The 18,810-nt window shown below is 44.2% G+C and overlaps 2 protein-coding genes across 2 annotated transcripts; both read right to left on the bottom strand.

Annotated features, from left to right (window-relative positions):
* Positions 1–3,931: 3,931 nt before the first annotated feature.
* LOC142833955 (olfactory receptor 2G3-like) lies at positions 3,932–4,879 on the bottom strand. Its single transcript, XM_075945864.1, has one exon. It carries the CDS (start codon positions 4,877–4,879, stop codon positions 3,932–3,934), a length of 948 nt encoding a protein of 315 aa, XP_075801979.1.
* Positions 4,880–12,711: 7,832 nt separating this feature from the next.
* Positions 12,712–13,659, bottom strand: LOC142833957 (olfactory receptor 2B6-like). Its single transcript, XM_075945866.1, has one exon. The coding sequence runs from the start codon at positions 13,657–13,659 to the stop codon at positions 12,712–12,714; it is 948 nt and encodes a 315-aa protein (XP_075801981.1).
* Positions 13,660–18,810: the final 5,151 nt, after the last annotated feature.

The raw sequence follows: 18,810 nt of genomic DNA, 5'->3' as shown, positions 1-18,810 counted from the left end.
AGGTCAGGAGTATAGGTTCTCTAGCACCCACCCTGAAGCATTAGCTGTTATGAGGACTACACTTTTGTACAACAGAAGAAGGGAGCATGCACAAAACTCCTGATGATGACTCACCGCTTCTCAAAAGTGACATATTGTTTACACCCATCCTTTTGATTACCACAAGTTGTGTGGCCAACCCTAGGTGCAAACCGCTCAATGATATTTTCTTCCTACTTAGAAGCAACACGGACAGTAAGGACCAGAGATAATGTAAATTATCATTGTGCCACAGAAACAGTATCATACAGAAAGCAATGAGGAACCTTGACTGTGTTTCATATAAGTGACATGGTGATGGAAACTGTTGAGTGTCAAGCAATATTAACAAGGTAGTGGATATAAACAGTATGTGTTACCAACACTAAAATAAGCCAATAGTATGCCTAACCTGTGAAACTTAGATATGTGACTTTGGGCATGAAATCAATGTGGTTTGTGAGCAAATATGGTGAACTGCACATTGTATTCTCAAAGACACAAAACTTGATATTAATTGTCCCGGGTTCTCATCTCAACGTTGCTGTCATGGTTTGTATATGAATGACTTTGGCCAAATTACTTCGCTTGGATTTCACTTTATTAATCAATAAAATTAATACCATGGCTCCAAAGCCTGCTTGGACTCTGGTGTTCTGCATTCTCTGTCTCTCGGTTCTCTCCCATGTGGGGACTTGGTAAGAAGGTAGCTGTCAGTGAGCGAGGAAGAGGAAGAGATGATCAGTAGATGCTGCACAGGTTGCCAGCTGACCTCAGAGGTGATGGCTAATCTTGCCTGTCAATGTCACTGGGTTGAGAGACACCTAGAAAATTTGTAAGCATATTTCTTAGTGTGCCTTTGGGGTGCTTCCACAGATATTGGACATGTGGGTCAATCAACCAAGGGGCAAGATCTTCTCTGCATATAGATGGCACTCTCTAATGGCTGGGAGCCCAGATGGAAAAAAATCAACAGACCAGCAGCAGGAAAGGTTCATTTTTCTTGGGTGGGTGTGACCTATGCATTTGTTACACCCTACAGACACCAGACTTCAGCTGTTTTAGTTTCAAAGTGAATTCACACAGGTGCTTCTCCTTAACCAATTTCACTGTAGACCTCTGAGCCTCTCTGGGGCTTTGGATTGTAGGTTGGTTATCCTATACTTTACTCCTAATATCCACCATGTTTGTCTTTCTGGGTCTGGATTACCTCACGCAGAATGATCTTTTTCTAGTTCCATCAATTTAAGGCTAAGAAATCTTACTTGCTGCCATGTACTCAAAGCCCAGAGCAGGAAAGAAGTTATAAAGGTGAAACTCAAGCTCCTAGAAGCTCTCTAGCTAGTCCCTGGCAAAAGCCGTTCCCACCTCCCTCACTCAGCATTCCTGTGTCTCTGTAACTCCGAGTGGACAAGCTCATTTGTGAGCAAACTGCTCACTCGTCTCTTTTTAGTCCTGTGGATTACACTGAGGGCCTCATGAATGCTGGACACGTGCTGTGCCACGGAGCTACATCTCAGGAGCCCTTCTCCATCCTTTAGTCACAGAATAAGAAGTCTTGGTTTTTTAATTCTTTGTGCTCATCTCTTGGGCACTGGTGTTTTGCTTTGCTTTGTTTTGAAACAGGAGGTGAGCATCTTGACCTGGGTCCAGTAAATACGTTCCCCTTCATCTATGATCTCTTTATCAAAGCACTCTTACATGGGCACCTTTGTAAACAGGACATTTCTCTCTCTGAGATCTGAATTTCCTCTCTCCCACTCTCTTCCAGCAACCCCCTGATTCTGCCCCCATCCTTACTCTGAGTATCTCAGTCCTCTGAACTCATTAGATCCCTTAGCTCTCCACGTCTTGCAGGGCACCCCCCTCATCTGGGCAACAAATCTACTCCTCTAATAGTTCTACTACTTTTCTCTGTCCTTGCAATTTGGGAGTGGCACATACGTTTAATCCCACTAATCAGGAGGCAGAGACAAGTGAATCTTTGTGAGTTCAAGGCCAGCCTGATCTACAGAGTGAGTTCTAGGACAGCCAGGGCTACACTGAGAAATCCTGTCTTGAAATATCAAAAAAAAAAATGATGGTAAAGTCATCTGAAAACCATCTTCAAATTCAGCCTGCTTCCCTGAGTGAGAAGTCTTTGATAGTCCAGCAGGGTTTCCAAAGACTCTCTAGAGCAAACTGCTCTATGCCTCCTTTAAGGTGCCAGGGACTCTATGGGGTCACAAATTGGGGTTTTATACTACTAAAAAAATATATCCAGCAATCTTCTCACCCCAGCTTCCTCGGAGCTGAGATTATACACATGACCACCATTCCTGCTGCCTTGGCAACTTCTAAAATCAAATACTTTAAAAACACCACTGCTACTCAATCCAGATTTGAGCAAAGGTTTATTAAAAGTGGGACATTAATGACGAAAGCCCTTAGCAATGCTAGTTGGTTATTATTAGGGTATCTTCAGGCAACAACCTGGGGGACTGTCAGGTTTTCTTCAGGGTTTTTATTGACTTGTGTTGATGAGTTTCTAACAAAACACAGCAGACTGGAACACAAACAAATGCTAAGCTTGTCATTGTCCATTCCTTTCTTAAGAGCAGAGTGACTGCTCTCCCTGGGCTGAGAGAGTCTCAGATGTTGCTCGACAATTGGGATGCTAGGAACAGATATGGAGTAGAATAGAACAGTGATGCTTTTAAAGAGATTCCATATGCCAAGCATCATTCAGAGACCCTTACCTATTTGAACCTCACAACAGTCCCAGAAGGTGGCTGTTTGCTATAATTATTACCATCATCCCAATTCTCCAGACAAGGTGTCAGTCTACAGAATACAAGCTTGTAATCCTGATGATAGAATCCAGGTGAAACATCAACTGTGAACCCGGAGTGTCTGCTGAGGGAGTCGGTGTATCACACATCCTGAGGCCCTGGACAGTGATGCGTTGGTAATGACCAATTCCAATATCCATTCCTTTCTTAATTAATTTATTTTTATTTTATTTTGTATTTTGTTATGGATATTGGGTTCCCTAAAATTGGAATTATAGACAGTTGTGAGCTGCCATGTGGATGCTGGGAATTGAACCTGGGTCCTCTGGAAGAGAAGCCAGTGCTCTTAACCACTGAGCCATCTCTCCAGCTCCCCTATATCCTCTTCCTAATGTGATGTTTAATATTATCAGCTTGATGGGATCTGGAATTACCTAGGAGAAAACCTCTGGGCATGTCTTGAGGGGTTATCTAGATTGGCTTAACTGAGGTGGGAAGACCCACCTTAACCATAGGTAGCACCATTCTGTAGAGGTTTTGTACTGAATGAAAAGAAGATAGCAGGCTGAGAACAAGAATTCTTTTTCCTCTGCTTCCTACAATGTGAGCAGCTGCCTTGGCTCCTGCTGCCATCAGTTACCCACCATGGTGGATGGTACTCTAGAACCTTTCCTTCCTTTAGCTGTTCCTGTTTGGACATTTTACCACCATGAAAGGAGAAGTGAGGTCACTTTTCTTCCTTCTGAAGATTTTTCTTGCTCCTGAATAAAATGGCATAAAGTTATGGATTCATTTACCTTGTCTTAGCGCCCTGAGTTGATTTACTATGCCCCATTATCAGGCACTGTCACACAACAGCAGATGTTAATGATTCTTCACATGTGTCAGAGCCTCTGCTGGCCCTGGGAACAGAAATGATGCAAACACTTGGCACTCTGTCTCCAGGTGGATTCCCTGATGCTTGAGAACAGCCCACCTTCTGGAATATCAGCAAATCATACAGTAACCCACCTTTACACATCATCTTCCTTAACCCTCAGTGAAAGATTCTCGCCCATCCCTGTGTGGTGAGGGGCAATAGGATGTCAGAGCCACAGACTGTTCTTTGGGAACCAGCTGCGGCCTTCTGTGTTCTAGTGGCCTCACTCAGTGGTTCGCCCCCAGCCTGTCACTTTGAGGAAAGCCCTCTTCACATCTTTGTTTCTCAGGCTGTAGATTATAGGGTTGAGGAAGGCAGAGATGACATTGTAGAACAGAGCCAGTTTCTTGTCCCTCTCTGGGGAAGCATTGGCCCCAGGGTTCATGTACATAAACATGGCAGGTCCACAGAACATGGTGACCACCGTGATGTGGGAGGCGCAGGTGGAAAAGGCCTTCAGTCGACCTTGGGCTGAGCGAATTCTCAGAATGGTGGCAAAAATGCAGACGTAAGAGGCCAGGATGAAAGAAAGAGGTACCAGGAGAAGGATGAAACCCAGGATAAAGTCTACTCGGTCGTTGAGGGAGGTGTCTGCACAGGCAAGCTTCAGAACAGCGGGGACTTCGCAGAAGAAGTGATTGATCTCATTGGGGCCACAGTAGGGCAGTCTCATAGTGAAGACAGTGTAAACAAGAGAACAGCTGATGCCCCATAGTCCACAAAAGATCACCATTGCTCCACACAGCCAAGGCCTCATGATAACTTTGTACCGGAGTGGGTGGCAAATGGCTACATATCTGTCATAGGCCATGACGGAGAATAACCAGCCCTCGGTGATGCCCAACACCAGAAAGATGTACATCTGAGCCACACACCCTGAATAGGAGATAGTTTTCTTCTGGCAGACAAGATGCACCAGCATCTGCGGCACTGTGGTGGTGACATAGCTCATATCCAGCATGGAAAGGACGCTGAGGAAGAAATACATGGGTGTGTGGAGGTGGGAGTCCAGGTAGATCAAGGTGACAATGAGCCCATTGCCCACAAGTGTCGAGAGGTAGAGGAAAAAGAAGACATTGAAGAGGATTACATTAACTTGGAAGTCCCTGGAGAAGCCCAGAAGGATGAACTCTGCGACGGAGCTGTGGTTCTCCAAGGAGAAACTTTGCATTCTTCTCCCACTGCAGGAAGAAATGAACAAAGTGGTCCAGCTGAGAGTGCATGTTTAGGTGCTTCACCCATTCTAAGACCTTAATTCTCCTTGGGGTTGAGGTCAGTTCAGAGACTGAGGTCTGAATTTGGAATATTTAGCTCAGTCAGAGCCCCCGACATGTCATCTCCTTTCCTTTATCATCCCCCCAAATGCCACCGTCTTTCCCATCTCCTGGAACCTACCCTTCCACACTACACTGCTTCTCATCTCTCTGGTGCAGCCTACAGAGTGGGGATGAGGACGAACCCTCCCCCTCCTGTCTGAAGGCCTGTCTCCCCTCCAGAGCCTTCTCTTTTGGTAATGCAAACATCTGAGAGAGCTGGAGAAATGGGGAAGATGTACGACTTCATAAACAAGGGAAGTTACTAGTAAATTTTACTTGTAACTGTGTTTGTCGGTTCTCTGGAAGCGTTTGGCACTTTCTTTTAGATGAGTTACTCAACAGTCCTGCCTCTTCCTGTTCTTATCCCCTGATAGTCTCCCTGTTGGACTCTATAAAGTTGACTTTCACCTAGACAGAACAGTAGCAGCCTCCTCTGAGACAGAGGTCAGCCTCACTGGATTCTGAGAGGGGACTAGATTATAAATGAGTGAGATGAGAAGTCAGAAACAAGACTTGGGGGCAGGTAGCTAAAGTAGAAAAAGAGGTCGAGCATGTATACAACAAAAGAGGAGATAACAAAAGGAGAGAGAAGCGATGTAGCGAGCACTTTGAGGAATAACAAACTTCCTGAGTAGCAGGTCCAGCAGGACGGGGATGAAGGGACAGAGGTGAGGATGGGGTGGACACAGATGCATGAGACTGCGGCTGTCGGAAAGCTCAGGTCCACATTCTCACAGCCCAGTCTCAAGGGCTCATTCTTCATGGCCGCCTGTGTACACAGTGAGGAAGATCTGCCCCAGGGATTGAAAACCAGATGCCTTGCCTTGACTAGATAAAACGACTAACTGATGCCAACACCAAAAATGTTACAGAACACGTGTAAAATCTCCCTGCAACACTTGATTGAAACATCCAACCTTGGTCATTCGTGATGGCACACACTGTGATTCCAGCACTCAGAAGCCTGAGACAAGATGCTGAGTTCCAGGGCTGCCTGGGTTACACAGAGAGTTCAAGGGCAGCCTGAGCTACAGAGTGAGCCCCAGGTGAGACAGCAGGTTACTGGGAAGCACCAGGTCAGTACAGAGAGAATCCAAAAGGACAGCATGAGGCTCCATCATTGAGAAAGGATACGGATAGAGCAGATCTGGTACCATGGTCTGTGTCTGCAGTAGCCAGATCGTATGCTGAACAGCATTCTCATTCCTGGGCTGTACCTAAAGGGGGCTGAAGAAAAGTCAAAACAGACTGTGAAGAAGGATCTGAAGGCCATGATGTGTGGGAAAGAGGTGAAACAAAGAGGGACATTTCTCCTTTAGCACTGAGAGGTTAAGAGCATTCCAGAACCAGAAAACTCTGTAAGTCTACAAGTCATGTGGAGACACAGATGTACCTTTTCATGTGATCCCAGATGAGTCTTACCCTTGGAGGTTCCAAGAAATGAAGTTGAGAATCACATCAAGAAGGAAGATTTAGTGTAAAATGATGCTACTGGGAGCCTTGTAAGGTGTGCTCAGCTGTCCTGGGACTCTGGACTCCATTAAAGATTCAATGAAAACTAAACAGCCACCTGCAAAAATGCCCTGTGGCCAGTTCTGCCTATGGTGGGGTGGGAGAGTCTCGAGCACACTCCAGAAGGGAGAAGAGAAGACTTGGCCACATTTGTCTCTTCTCTTGTCCTCCAGTGCCCCCTAAACCTGGTGCCTGAGCTACTGCTGAAGCTCCTAGGCATTTCAATGCCAGTCTATGTTTTTTTTTAAAAAAAAACTGATCAGAATATGATACAGAAAATGAGAAGGGTGGTACAGAGAGATCAGTAGAAGAACCAGGGATAGGTAAAGGAGTCAGCCTAATTATGACCACCTATGAAGGCGAAGGTGTAAGTCACAACAATCCCACACTAGTTTGGAATTATGATTAATAGAATGGTTATTTATTTAAAGGGGAAAAATTTACAGATCACCGTCCCAGACAACAGCCTCAAATACGCTATTTAAAGCCATCACCGCAACTTTTCATCTCCATCTTTCCCTTCACTACCAGTTCCCTTGTCCTATATCTCAATCTAAGAATCCAACCCCTGGAATGCTGAGGGGGAGACCACAGCTTCATCTCCAAGACGCAGCCTCCTCCTCCTTCTACTTTCCTCTGTTGCAACCGAATAACAAAACAACAAGAAATGCAAAGAAACAGAGAGAGAGAGAGAGAGAGAGAGAGAGAGAGAGAGAGAGAGAGAGAGAGAGAGAGAGAGCCACACAGAGACATCAGTGACCAGCACGACAGAGATCAGTGGGAAGAACAGAAACCAGGATGGAAATTCTTGGTGTGAGAAAGGAATTGGAAGCAGACAGTTGTGGTGCAAATAGATGGGGTCGGGGTGGGGGTGAGGTATGGGGTGCGGGCGATGGGGACAGGTGGAGTGCATCAAATAGGACTGTGAAGACTGTGAGTCTCAGGCAGCTATCTCTGCCTCTCCCTTCCTTACCTGACTGGGGCTCTGTGTGAAGGCTGAGCCAGGAGAGGGCTAGGTTTTCCTTTAACATTCTGATCCTAGTCCTTGGGGAAGAGGAAGCTGTAGCTCCTTAATGAGACTTCTGTGCCTTCAGGTCCTCTGGGTCCCACATCAGCCCTCCCAGACCTGGAGCACACATTTCACAGTATCCCTTGACACAGAAAGTCTCACAGCCAACGTTCTTGATCCTCCCAAGCCCAAGATCCCTGTTGCTAAGTCCTTTCCTTTTCCTCCTTTGCCATCCAGTGTGAAGATCAAGTGGAGTAAATGCATGGGCTAAGAAATGCAAGGGCAGGGCCTATGGAGGTGGCTCAGCGGGTAAATAACTTGCTGCACCAACATGAGGAGCCCAGTTTAATGCCCAGAACCCATCCATGGAAAAGTCAGACGTGGTGATGTGTACTTGTAATCCCACAGACAAGGAAGCAGAGACTGTGGGATCTTTAGGGTTTGCTCACCAGCTAGCCTAGCCTTATTGGTGAGATCCAGGACAATGAGACTGCGTCTCCAAATAAAACGGACAGCACCTGGGTAACAAACCAAGGTTACAATCTGGCCTCCATACATATGTGCACACGCACCTGCATATACGTTTGAACATGCACTCATACACAGGAAAGACTTGTAAGGATGAAGGCTGGACATACACATTGGGGAAGCTTTCCATGATCATAAAAACAATGACCACGTTTCTCAGGAGCTGTGTGGGTCAAGCACTGGAGCGCTTGCGCTCGGCCTCCCCAGTGTCTCATTCTCTCTGTCATATTCTCTTGGGCACTGGGCTATGTTGTGTCCTGAATTGTTGTAGCCCTGAAATACTTTGGTTTTCTGGGGGGAAAGGAATATGACTTAAGCAACAAAGGGATCCTTCACAAAGCCTGGCCCAAGATGAGGCAATAGATAAATACTCTAGATGAGAGCAAAATTCCAGGAAGACGTGAAATCAAACCCTGATTATACCACTTAACAAAACGATAATAGTTGACATACACCAACCCTCTGCGCCTCAGTGTCCACAACACCAAAGGAAGAATAGGACAGTTACAGGGTCAAATATGAGCACGTATGAAGTAGATGTGGTAAACTATGCATATAATTTAGGCTGGATGTGATGTTGCAAGTGGTTTATTCCATCCAATGCTCATAAATTTGTCCCCACTGGATTTCAAGATAGACTATGAAGATGCCATGGGTTCCAAAGGACAATGGATTGGGAAAGTCAAGGGTCTTGAGAATGGCGACCTTGGATGCCAGGAAAAGGTGATGAAAGGTATGCTCGGGCCTTAGAAAGGCTGTGTTGGGCCCTGGAGTATCCCATGGTTCAGAAGACACACAAGCCATGAAAATAGGGGCTGGGGAGATGGCTCGCTTGTTGAAGTGTCTGCTGAACAAGCAGGAGGACCTGAGTTTGGATTCCAGGAATCAGTGTAAAATCTGGGTATCACACCGGTAACCATAATGCTTGGCGGCTGGGGGCAAAGACAAACAGATCTTTGGCCAGTCAGCGTAGCCAATGGGTGAGCTACAAGTTCAGTGAGAGATCCTATATAAAAAAAATATAATAAGACAGGGAGCCATTTCATTGAGGTATCATAGGCAAAGCTTCCCTGTCAATTCTGAGACACAATCACACAGCAATTTCCTAGTCTCTGGTTCTGGCAATCTTTCCTCCCCCTCTTCCATGGTGTTCCGCTGAGCCTTACGTGTGGAGTTTGTGCTGTAGGTGTATTGACTGGGGCTGGACAACCCACAATCAGTTCGATGCATTTTGACCAGTTGTGGTTTTCTGTAATGGCCTCCAACTGCTACAAAGGGAAGTTTCTTTGATAAGGGTGGAAGCCAGTGTTATCTGTGGATAGATCGCAATTGCGGTGATTTAGGTCTGACTAATGACCTTCACGTGCCCTCGTCTTAATTTTGAATGGGTTATGATTTTTTTAAGAAGAACTGCTTTGTTGTTATTGCTTTGTTTTTGTTCTACCATGAACTGGAGAAAAGAGAGCCCAGCCACTTGATGCAATCGTATTTGATACATCTTAGCAGCTCTTCCTGTTCGAGGGATTCAAAGCCAAGATGCAGGCTATACTCTAAGATTTCTTCTGATCTTTCTTTTCTAAAATTTTTATTGAAGATAGATGTACTCTTACAATACATCTCAAACACAGTTTCCCCTCCCTCCACTTCTCCCAGCCCCCCTGTCCAGCTCTCCTCTCCCTCCAGATTCACTTCCTTACTCTTTCTTCTTTAGAAAAGAGCAGGCCTCCAGGAGACAACAATCAAACAGAACAAAACAAGATACAATAAGACAAGACAAAAACCCTCATATCAGGTTGTCCAAGACAGCCCAATAGGAGGAAAAGAGTTCCAAGAGCAGGCAAAAGAGTCAGAGATACACCTGCTCTCACTGTTAGGAGTCCCACAGAAACACCACACTAACAACCATAGCATATACACAAAGTATTTGGTGCAGATCCATGCAAGGCCCCGTACTTGCCCCTTCAGTCTCTGTGAATCCATGTGAGCCCTGCTTAGTGGATTTTGTGGGCCATGTTCTCCTGGTGTCCTCCATCCCCTCCGACTCCAACAATCTTTCCTCCCCCTATTCTGCAGGGTTCCCCAGGCTCTGAGGAGAGGATCCCCATTTAGACTCACTCTCCCCATAATGCCTGGTTGTGGGTCTCTGCATACACTCCCATCTGCTGCCAGAGAAAGTCTCTCTGATGACGACTGGACGAGGCACTATCTATCTATCTGTCTATGAGTATAGCAGAATAACATTAGGAATCATTTCATTGACTTCTTTTTTGGACAGTATTGTTTAGTTCTACCTTAGGTCTCTGGGATACCTAGTCTCCATTTTACAGGTTGATGTTCTTTATGCTTCTGAGGCCAGAGTTGAATGGTATTATGAGTTCTTAAACTTTCAAGATCTGAAAATAAATAGGGAACTTCCAGGAGAAACTCACAAGGCAATTTTATAAATAGGTGAAAAGACATTAGGAAAATGGGGGATGCGGGTATCCCCCCACTTATACAGACGCCCGAGAAGTCAATGGCCCAAATACAGGGGACCTCTTGAGAGGTGGGACAATTGAGTGGGCCTGCTGTGGGTTTTCAGTGCTTTGAGAATCCTAAGAAGAAATCCCCCTTTGTCTCCACAGATACCCCTCGCAAGCCCCCTCTGATGACCCCAAAGCATTTTTCTTAATAAGTCCCCAAGAAACACAATGAGCATGCGCTCCATACAACTCTATTTTTATCTGTAGGAAATCAAGGCTCCTCTTCTCCAGGGCTTTCCTCCTTCAAGGCTGAGTTTCTGAGGCAGCAAACCTGCCCTGGAGACTTCCCCCTGAAAGTCCCACATCACCCTGAGAGCCGGGTTCTTTAATGCTTGGGGAATATTAGCAGCACTGTAAGCCACTGTTGCTTTCTCTTCTGGAGAAAACTGTTAATGAACAAAGCACACGTTTAGCATTTATTGGTCTTTTGTAACTTTTCAGGCATTCTTGGTCTACAGGCAAAACATTTTTTAGTTTTTCCTATTTTTATTGTTTAAAAATTATACAATATATTTTGATCCTACTTTTAACTTATCCAACTTCCTACCTATCCAAATTTATGTTATTTCTCACTCGAGAAAAATCAAAACAAAAAATCAATAAGAAAAAAATCAAAATAAAAAGCACACAGAAAAAACAAAACTTCTTTCAAAACAGTTAAAAGCAGCTGGGATATTTTTAAATTTAATCTTGTGTCTATATGAAGAATGCTTAATTTAAAAGATTTGCTTGTGTTACTTTTTGCTAAGCACTTTAATGATTTGTTTTAAACTAGAATAATAGAAAAATTAATACAGGAAAGATTTATATATTTTATTTCATATGTAAGAATGTTTTGCTTTCTTTCATGTTTGTACACCACATGCATACTTAGTGCCTTCAGAGGCCAGAAGAGGGCACCAAATCCCCTGAAAGTGGAGTTACAGATGGTTGTGACTCACCATGTGAGTCCCGGGAATTGAACCTGGGTCCCTTGCAAGAGCAGCAAGTGCTCTAAACCACTGAGTCATCTCTCCAGCTATCGATAGAAATGTTGTTATTGCGATGCACAATCTAGCAGCTCAAGGTGCAGAACTCTGGCGAGGAAAGGCTGATTTCTCATCATAGCTCTAGACTCCAAGGTTCTGGTCCTGCAGTTATTACCTGAGAATAAGACCCTTTTTTTCCCCCTGAGACAAGGCCTCACCATCTAACTCTGGCTGTCCTAGAACTCTCTGTGTAGACTAAACTGGCCTCAAAAATACACAGAGATTCACCTGCCTCTGCTTCCGGAGTGCTGGGGTTAAAGGCATGGCCCACCCTGCCCAGCTAGAGCAATATTCTTAAGTCTTTTCATCTTTCCTCAGTTGTAGCCATTCATTGTATCAACCAAGCCTCAGATTCTCTCTTGGACGTTTCAGAGTTATGTCTTGTAATACGTAAGAGCCTGGGCCTTGGAACTAGTCCCTGGGTTCAAGCATCAGGTGTGTTGCTTTCCGTCTTGATGACATTTAGAAAATTTAGTGCTTTGTATTTTAGTGTCTTTATTTGTGTTAAGGAGATATCATACACCTCTAGAGTTAAAATGGGAAGTAAAACAATAAATATCTATCAGTAAGTCAGGGAGGAACACATCTTGTTGGTCCAAATATCCAGGAGTCCAATTACTTAAGCTTTTGAGTTCAAAACCAGCCTAGGCAATGTAGTGAGACCCCAGCTCAAGGAAAAGAGGAGGAGGAAGAGGCATAGGAGGAGAAAAGAAAAATGGAAATGAAAACCACCCCTAAAAGAAAGCATAAAGCACGGAGTGATTGTTACACAAATGTAATGTTGGTTACTATCACTTGGACACAATGCGTATTACCAAACACATTTGACAGCTGGAAATTCAATTTCAGAGAAATGAGGTGACTGTTTCAAACCAATCTGACTTTTTCAAAGTTGTAAAAGGTCAATGATATGACTAATCTTGGGCACCATTCTTTGAGTCTTTTTCTTGTGAATCCATTAGCAAATGGATGTGAAAATCTTTTTCTTCTTGTGTCTCCCTCATCCTGGGACTCCTCTCTCATTCACTCCAAGAACCTCAGTGAGACAAAAGAGCCCAGAGGCACTGCAGACAGCCTCTCTCCACTGCCTACTGAGTGTTCTCGCCCCTTCCAATTAACTTGAGAAAAGCCTTCTTCACATCCTTGTTCCGGAGGCTGTAAATAATGGGGTTAAGAAAGGCAGAAATGACATTATAGAACAAGGCCAACTTCTTGTCATCGTCTGGGGAGGCTTCCGAGCCAGGTCGCATGTACATGACCATGCATGGAATGCAGAACATGGTGACCACAGTGATGTGTGAAACACAGGTGGAGAAGGCCTTCATCCGCCCTTGGGTGGAACGAATCCTTAGAATGGCTATGAAGATACGAACATATGAGGCCAGGATGAGGGATAATGGGATAAGAAGCAAGATGAAACCCAGGATGAAATCCACTTGGTCATTGAGAGATGTGTCCGCACAGGCCAACTTCAATACAGCAGGAATTTCACAAAAGAAGTGGTTGATCTCATTGGGGCCACAGTAGGGAAGATTCATTGCAAAGACTGTGTAGACGAGAGCACAGATGAGACCACAAAGGGCAGAGCTGGCCACCAGGGTTATGCATAGGGTCTGGCTCATCTTGACTCCGTAATGGAGTGGATAACATATAGCAACATATCTGTCATAGGCCATAGCTGCAAAAATCCAGGTCTCAGTGATGCCTAATGTCAAGAAAATGTACATCTGGATCACACACCCAGTGTAAGAGATGGTCTTGTTCTTGCTTACTAGATGAGCCAACATCTGGGGAACTGTTGTGGTAGCGTAGCTGAGGTCCAGCAGGGAGAGGATGCTGAGGAAGAAGTACATGGGTGTGTGGAGACGTGTGTCTATCCTAATCAGGGTAACAATGAGCCCATTGCCCAGGACTGTAAATAAGTAGAGGAAGAGGAAGAGGAAGAAAAGGATCCAATTAGTCCTGGGGTTTCTGGAGAAGCCCAGGAGAATAAATTCAGTTACAGAGCTGTGATTCTTCCAGCCTCTACTGTGCATGGCCTTCCTTCTGAAAAGAGAAGGGGACATATGACTAACTCCTTTGCAATCTCCATGATAGAATGCTATGTGAAATCCATAGATAGGGAGTTGAAGATAAAATACACACCTCTCCATGCCCAGAGAGTAGTCTATCAAAATTGGCCTTGCCTAACTCTAAGTACCTAGTAGAAATTCCACTAAGGACTTTTTGGGTTATCCAGCTAACTATCCCCGATAAATATCAAGGTTCCTGTGAGATGCTATATAGAACAGAAGCCTTATTTTGAAGAACACACCCCTGCCACACACACACACACACACATGCACACACACACACACACACACGCAACATAAACCAGTCAAAATGAGAAGGCTAGACATGCCTGTTGTTCCCTAATGCCATTATTTCAAGACAAGTAGGTACTATAAGAGGCAATGTAAAACAAACAAGAAAGAAGAAGAAGAAGAAGAAGAAGAAGAAGAAGAAGAAGAAGAAGAAGAAGAAGAAGAAGAAGAAGAAGAAGAAGAAGAAGAAGAAGAAGAAAAAGAAGAAGAAGAAGACCTAGAAAAGTAAGAAAAAGGCAAAATCACTAGCACCCAGTTTAACCCTCTCCCTTCTTTCTCTCTGACTCTGTAGAAAACCCACATGCCATATATTTTTAAGAAAAAAAACACTTTATGACCTTCCTTGAATGCCCTCAAGTGTGGCCCTCTGTCAAGAGTGACATTGTATTTCTGATCTGTATACTTGTCAATTTGCTTTCTAATAAAATTTACAAATGAAACAAAACATAACAAACTACCCTGCCTTCTGTTCCTTTTGAAGCTCTGTCCCTTGTCCTACCTCCCCAAGCCTTCCTGCAGGAGCACAAGTGCGCAGAACAAATTAACACGCAAAGAAAACCACTGGGACTCTAATTTTGAAAGTCGGAGAAGAGTTCTGTCTTCTAATATTTCTCAAAAAGATGAAAGGCACGGACTTGGGAATGGAATCACTGTGTGTTTGGACACTGTCCTTAAGCAGTAGTGAGGAGACCCTGGCAGCTCTGCCTCTTCACAGAAGACGTGAAGGCTGGGTGCAGGTAACATGGACTCAATCCTTAATTTGAGGTTGGCAGCCTAACGACAGAGGATATTCTTGACCAAACTTTTTCTTCTTTCTGTTCCCTTTGCTGGCTCTTAAATGCCTGCTACAGAATGCCACCACCCCTGTTTCCATCTTTTCTAGGTCCTGAAAGGGGAAATGGCCATTTATCCGGGATTACTGTAAAAATAAATGCTTCACGTGATGTTATCTGATGGTCACCACAACCCACTGAGGTCAGAGCCGCTATTTTCCTTTACAAAGAATTAGAGTTGAAGCCTGGTATGTGACAAAGCCAGGAAGCAAACTCCAAGTCCTATGTTCTTACTGTGTGAAGTTTATCTCCTGCATCATCCATTTTCATAGAGAGTTTAGCAAAGGTCCCAAATACAATGCATGTCCACTTTAGATGCCATTGTGTGGGAAGCCTGACCTACCTAGGCAGTGTTAGAGGACAGAAAGCACACATTTCAGATTGGGAAATGAAGGGTTTCTTTTATATAAAACCTTCAAACTCTGGATCAGGATTACAGTAGCTGAAATTCTGCACAGAAAGTACAAAGCAGATTATTTTTGATTTAGGTTAAAATCACATTCCACAAAACCATGGGCAGAATTCAGCCTAAAATGAAGGTAGCATTTGTGTTAGAGGCCAGATGTTGTTATACAGGGTTCAGTTGGGGTCTGAATTTGAATCCACACTCACCTGCTAGCACAATGCAGGCATTTGAGGCTGATCAGTCTGAAATGTAGTTCCATCTAGATCCATTGATACAGTTGATTTCTTAATATGTCCCCTGGGGTGTGCAATGAAAAATGTTATCTGTCATTTCCTAAGCCAAACTTCTAGTGCCCTCTAGTACTGTTCTTCTCACCATCTTTCTCAACTCAGTTAGTGGTGATTTCATCCTTGGAGGGGGCTAAAATGACAAAAGAGCCCCAAAGTCTTTCAAACATTCTCTTTCTCCCACACTTCATGTGCAACACATCAGAAAATATTGTTGGTTGCTTTTCAAATATGAGGGAAAAAAAGATCACTTCTCACCACATCCACCATGTCCACTATGTCTACCACACCCACCATGTCCACCACATCCACCATATCCACCATCTCCACCATTGCCTAAGTTGTTATCCTTTCCTGTCAGGAGTGTTGCAGTACCCCCCCCAAATACCCCCATTTCTCATCCTCTTTCCCCACAGTCTTCTCTCCACACAGTTATTTAGGATGAATGTGTTTAAAAGGTCATCATGCAAATCCTCTTATTAAAATCCTCCAGTGGAGCTGGTTGAGGTCACACACACATACACACACACACACACACACACACACACACACACACACACACACCTGCAATCCCAGCACTTGAGAGGCAGAGTCATGAGCTTAGGGCCAACTTGGGCTATAGAACAAGATATTGACTTAAAGCAACAACCACCACCACTATGGTGGCCTCTTTTAAAAAGTATTACTATCTACCTATCTATCTATCTATCTATCATCTATCTATCTATCTATCTATCTATCTATCTGTCTGTCTGTCTGTCTATCTATCTATCTATCTATCTATCTATCTATCTATCTATCTATCTATCTATCTGTGTGTGCATGTGCACATTTATGTGGGGTAACACACACACCACAACATACCTGTGAGGTCAGAGGAAAACTCATAGGAGTTAGCTTTCTCTTTCCACCAAGTGGGTCAAGTGGATCAACGTGAATAGAAAGCTTAGCAGCAAGCTTCTTTCCCCACTGAGCCATCTTGCTGGCCCTATAGTGGCTTATTGAGTCACCAGGAAAAGCCAAAGTCCTGAGTGCTTCAAGATCACTCAACACTTCCCAGTCCTCACTTCCCACTTCTGACTTCTCCATCTGCTCCAGCCACACCCTCTTCGCAGAGCCTCACTCAAAGAATGCTACTGTTTCTGCACTTTTTTAGAATTCTGTTTCCACTGTTGGAAATTATCTTTCTGTGGGCCACACTCTCACTTTATACAAGGGTTTGCTCAAGCGTGGTCTTTGGAGAGAATTTCTAAGTCTCTCCTTGTTCTATTTGAGCATTGTTCAAATATTGTGGAAATTTGTAGAAATTTATCAAGAACATGCTGAAAGTTTTTACATTTCTCAAATGAGCTTCTCCTCCAATAGAAGCAACTTTTTCCTGGGCCTGACCTGGCTACCTTACACCAAAGACAGGATATCATAAAGATCATGGGCAGTATAACAAGAGCTGGAAGCTAGTCCTGACTGATAATTAACAGAGTAGCCTGGGGAAAATTACCTAAATTCCTTGTGTTTCCACCCTCATCTAAAAATCAGAATCCATATCAAAGGGTGTTGATAATAACTAACTAAAGCATTACATGGAAATTTGTTTAATGTGGTGCCTGCAAGAGAGTATTCAAAATAATATTTATTATTATTATATTAGTTTATCATTACAAGCTCTTTTTATTCGGAAGGTTTAGGAAAGGGGAATGAGACAGAGAGTAACTTGCCTGATGGTGCACAGCTACGGAGAAAAAAAATCCACCTCTGTATTCCAGTGCCATCCTGATGCACCACAGTGTTGGAGCAGTGGTTCACGGTAGATTGGTGGGAATTGCCTTTTCAGGGCCTTATCTTATCTTCAAGCTCCTTACCTATCTTCTCTTCCTGAGTCCAGATGCAGTGTACACCTCTGCTTCATACCCATGTCTTACAACTGTCTTAGCCAGTTCCAGAATCCAGGTACTGGGCTGTAAGAGGGTTCTACTTCAGTCACTCTCCAGAGCCACTGAGTCTCAGCAGCTCCCTTGAAGATGCTCTGGCTGCTGTATTAATGAGGCTCATGGGTGTCAGGGATCAAAGACTCCCTATGGCTGGAGCCAAGATGGATCCCAGTATTATCTCAAGGGCCTTCCAGTCCTGAGGGATCCCATTAGTCAGAGGAAGATTCCAAATAGGTACAATCATCATGCAGGAAACTCTCTGGAGGGGAGACCAGAACTCCTGGAGGGATGTAGAAACTTGTCCTTAAACTCAAGTCTCCATTTTGGCACTGGAGGTAAGGACCACAAGGGAGCCAACACCAGGACCCAATTTTCAGTCACTCTTCTGGCCCTATTTAGGTCTTCCACAGAAAAAGAATTTTTGAACTAGATGCTTCCCAAAATCTCATCTTAGAGGTGAGAAAACTTCTTGGGATAATGCTCTTGTGTGTTGTAAAGATTTGTCATTTGTATTAGTTTAATAAAATGCTGACTTATCAGTAGCCAAGCAGAAAGTATAGGCAAGACAACCAGACTAGAATTCCGGGATCAGAAGAAAGGCAGAGATGCAGTCATTATCCAGAAGCAGGAGAAGCAAGATGAAAATGCCTTACTGATAAAAGGTATCAAGCCATATGGTTAAACATAGAAAAGAATTATGGGTAAATTTAAGTCATAAAAGCTAGTTAGTAATAAGCCTAAACAATAGGCCAAACAGTTTGTAATTAATATAGGCCTCTGTGTGTTTATTTGGGACTGAAAAGCTGTGGGACTGAGCAGGACAAAAACTTCTGCCAGTGGCTCCACCTGCTGCCCAAAACACACAACTGAACCCCACATTCAGATGACCAAGTTCAGCCCTATGCAGGTTCCCCAGCTGTTAGTCTGGAGTCAGGGAGCTCCCATTAGCTCCAGTCAACTGTTTTGGTGGGTTTCCCTATCATGGTCTTGACCCCTTTGCTCTTATTATTATTCCTCCCCCTCTTCAACTGGACTCTTGGAGCTTGGTCCAGTTGTTAGGTGTGGATCTCTGTACCTCTTCCATAAGAAACTGGATGAAGGTTTGATGATGACAATTAAGGTAGTCATCAACCTGATGACAGGGAAAGGCCAGTTCAGACACCCTCTCAACTATTGCTTAGAGTCTTAGATGATATCACCCTTGTGTACTCCTGGGAATTTCCCTAGTACCAGGTTTCTATCTAACCTCATAAAGGCTCCCTCTATAAGATTTCTCTTTCCTTGCTCTCTTTCTCTGTCCTTCCCCCAACTGGACCATCCTATTCCTTCATGTTCTCCTCCCTACTGCCCTTCTCCCCTTCCCCTTCCAC

Source organism: Microtus pennsylvanicus, chromosome 13 (genome assembly GCF_037038515.1).
Source record: "Microtus pennsylvanicus isolate mMicPen1 chromosome 13, mMicPen1.hap1, whole genome shotgun sequence".
NCBI lineage: Eukaryota > Metazoa > Chordata > Mammalia > Rodentia > Cricetidae > Microtus > Microtus pennsylvanicus.
The sequence above is the reverse complement of the archived record's forward strand: the minus strand, read 5'-3'. Positions and strand labels throughout refer to the sequence as shown.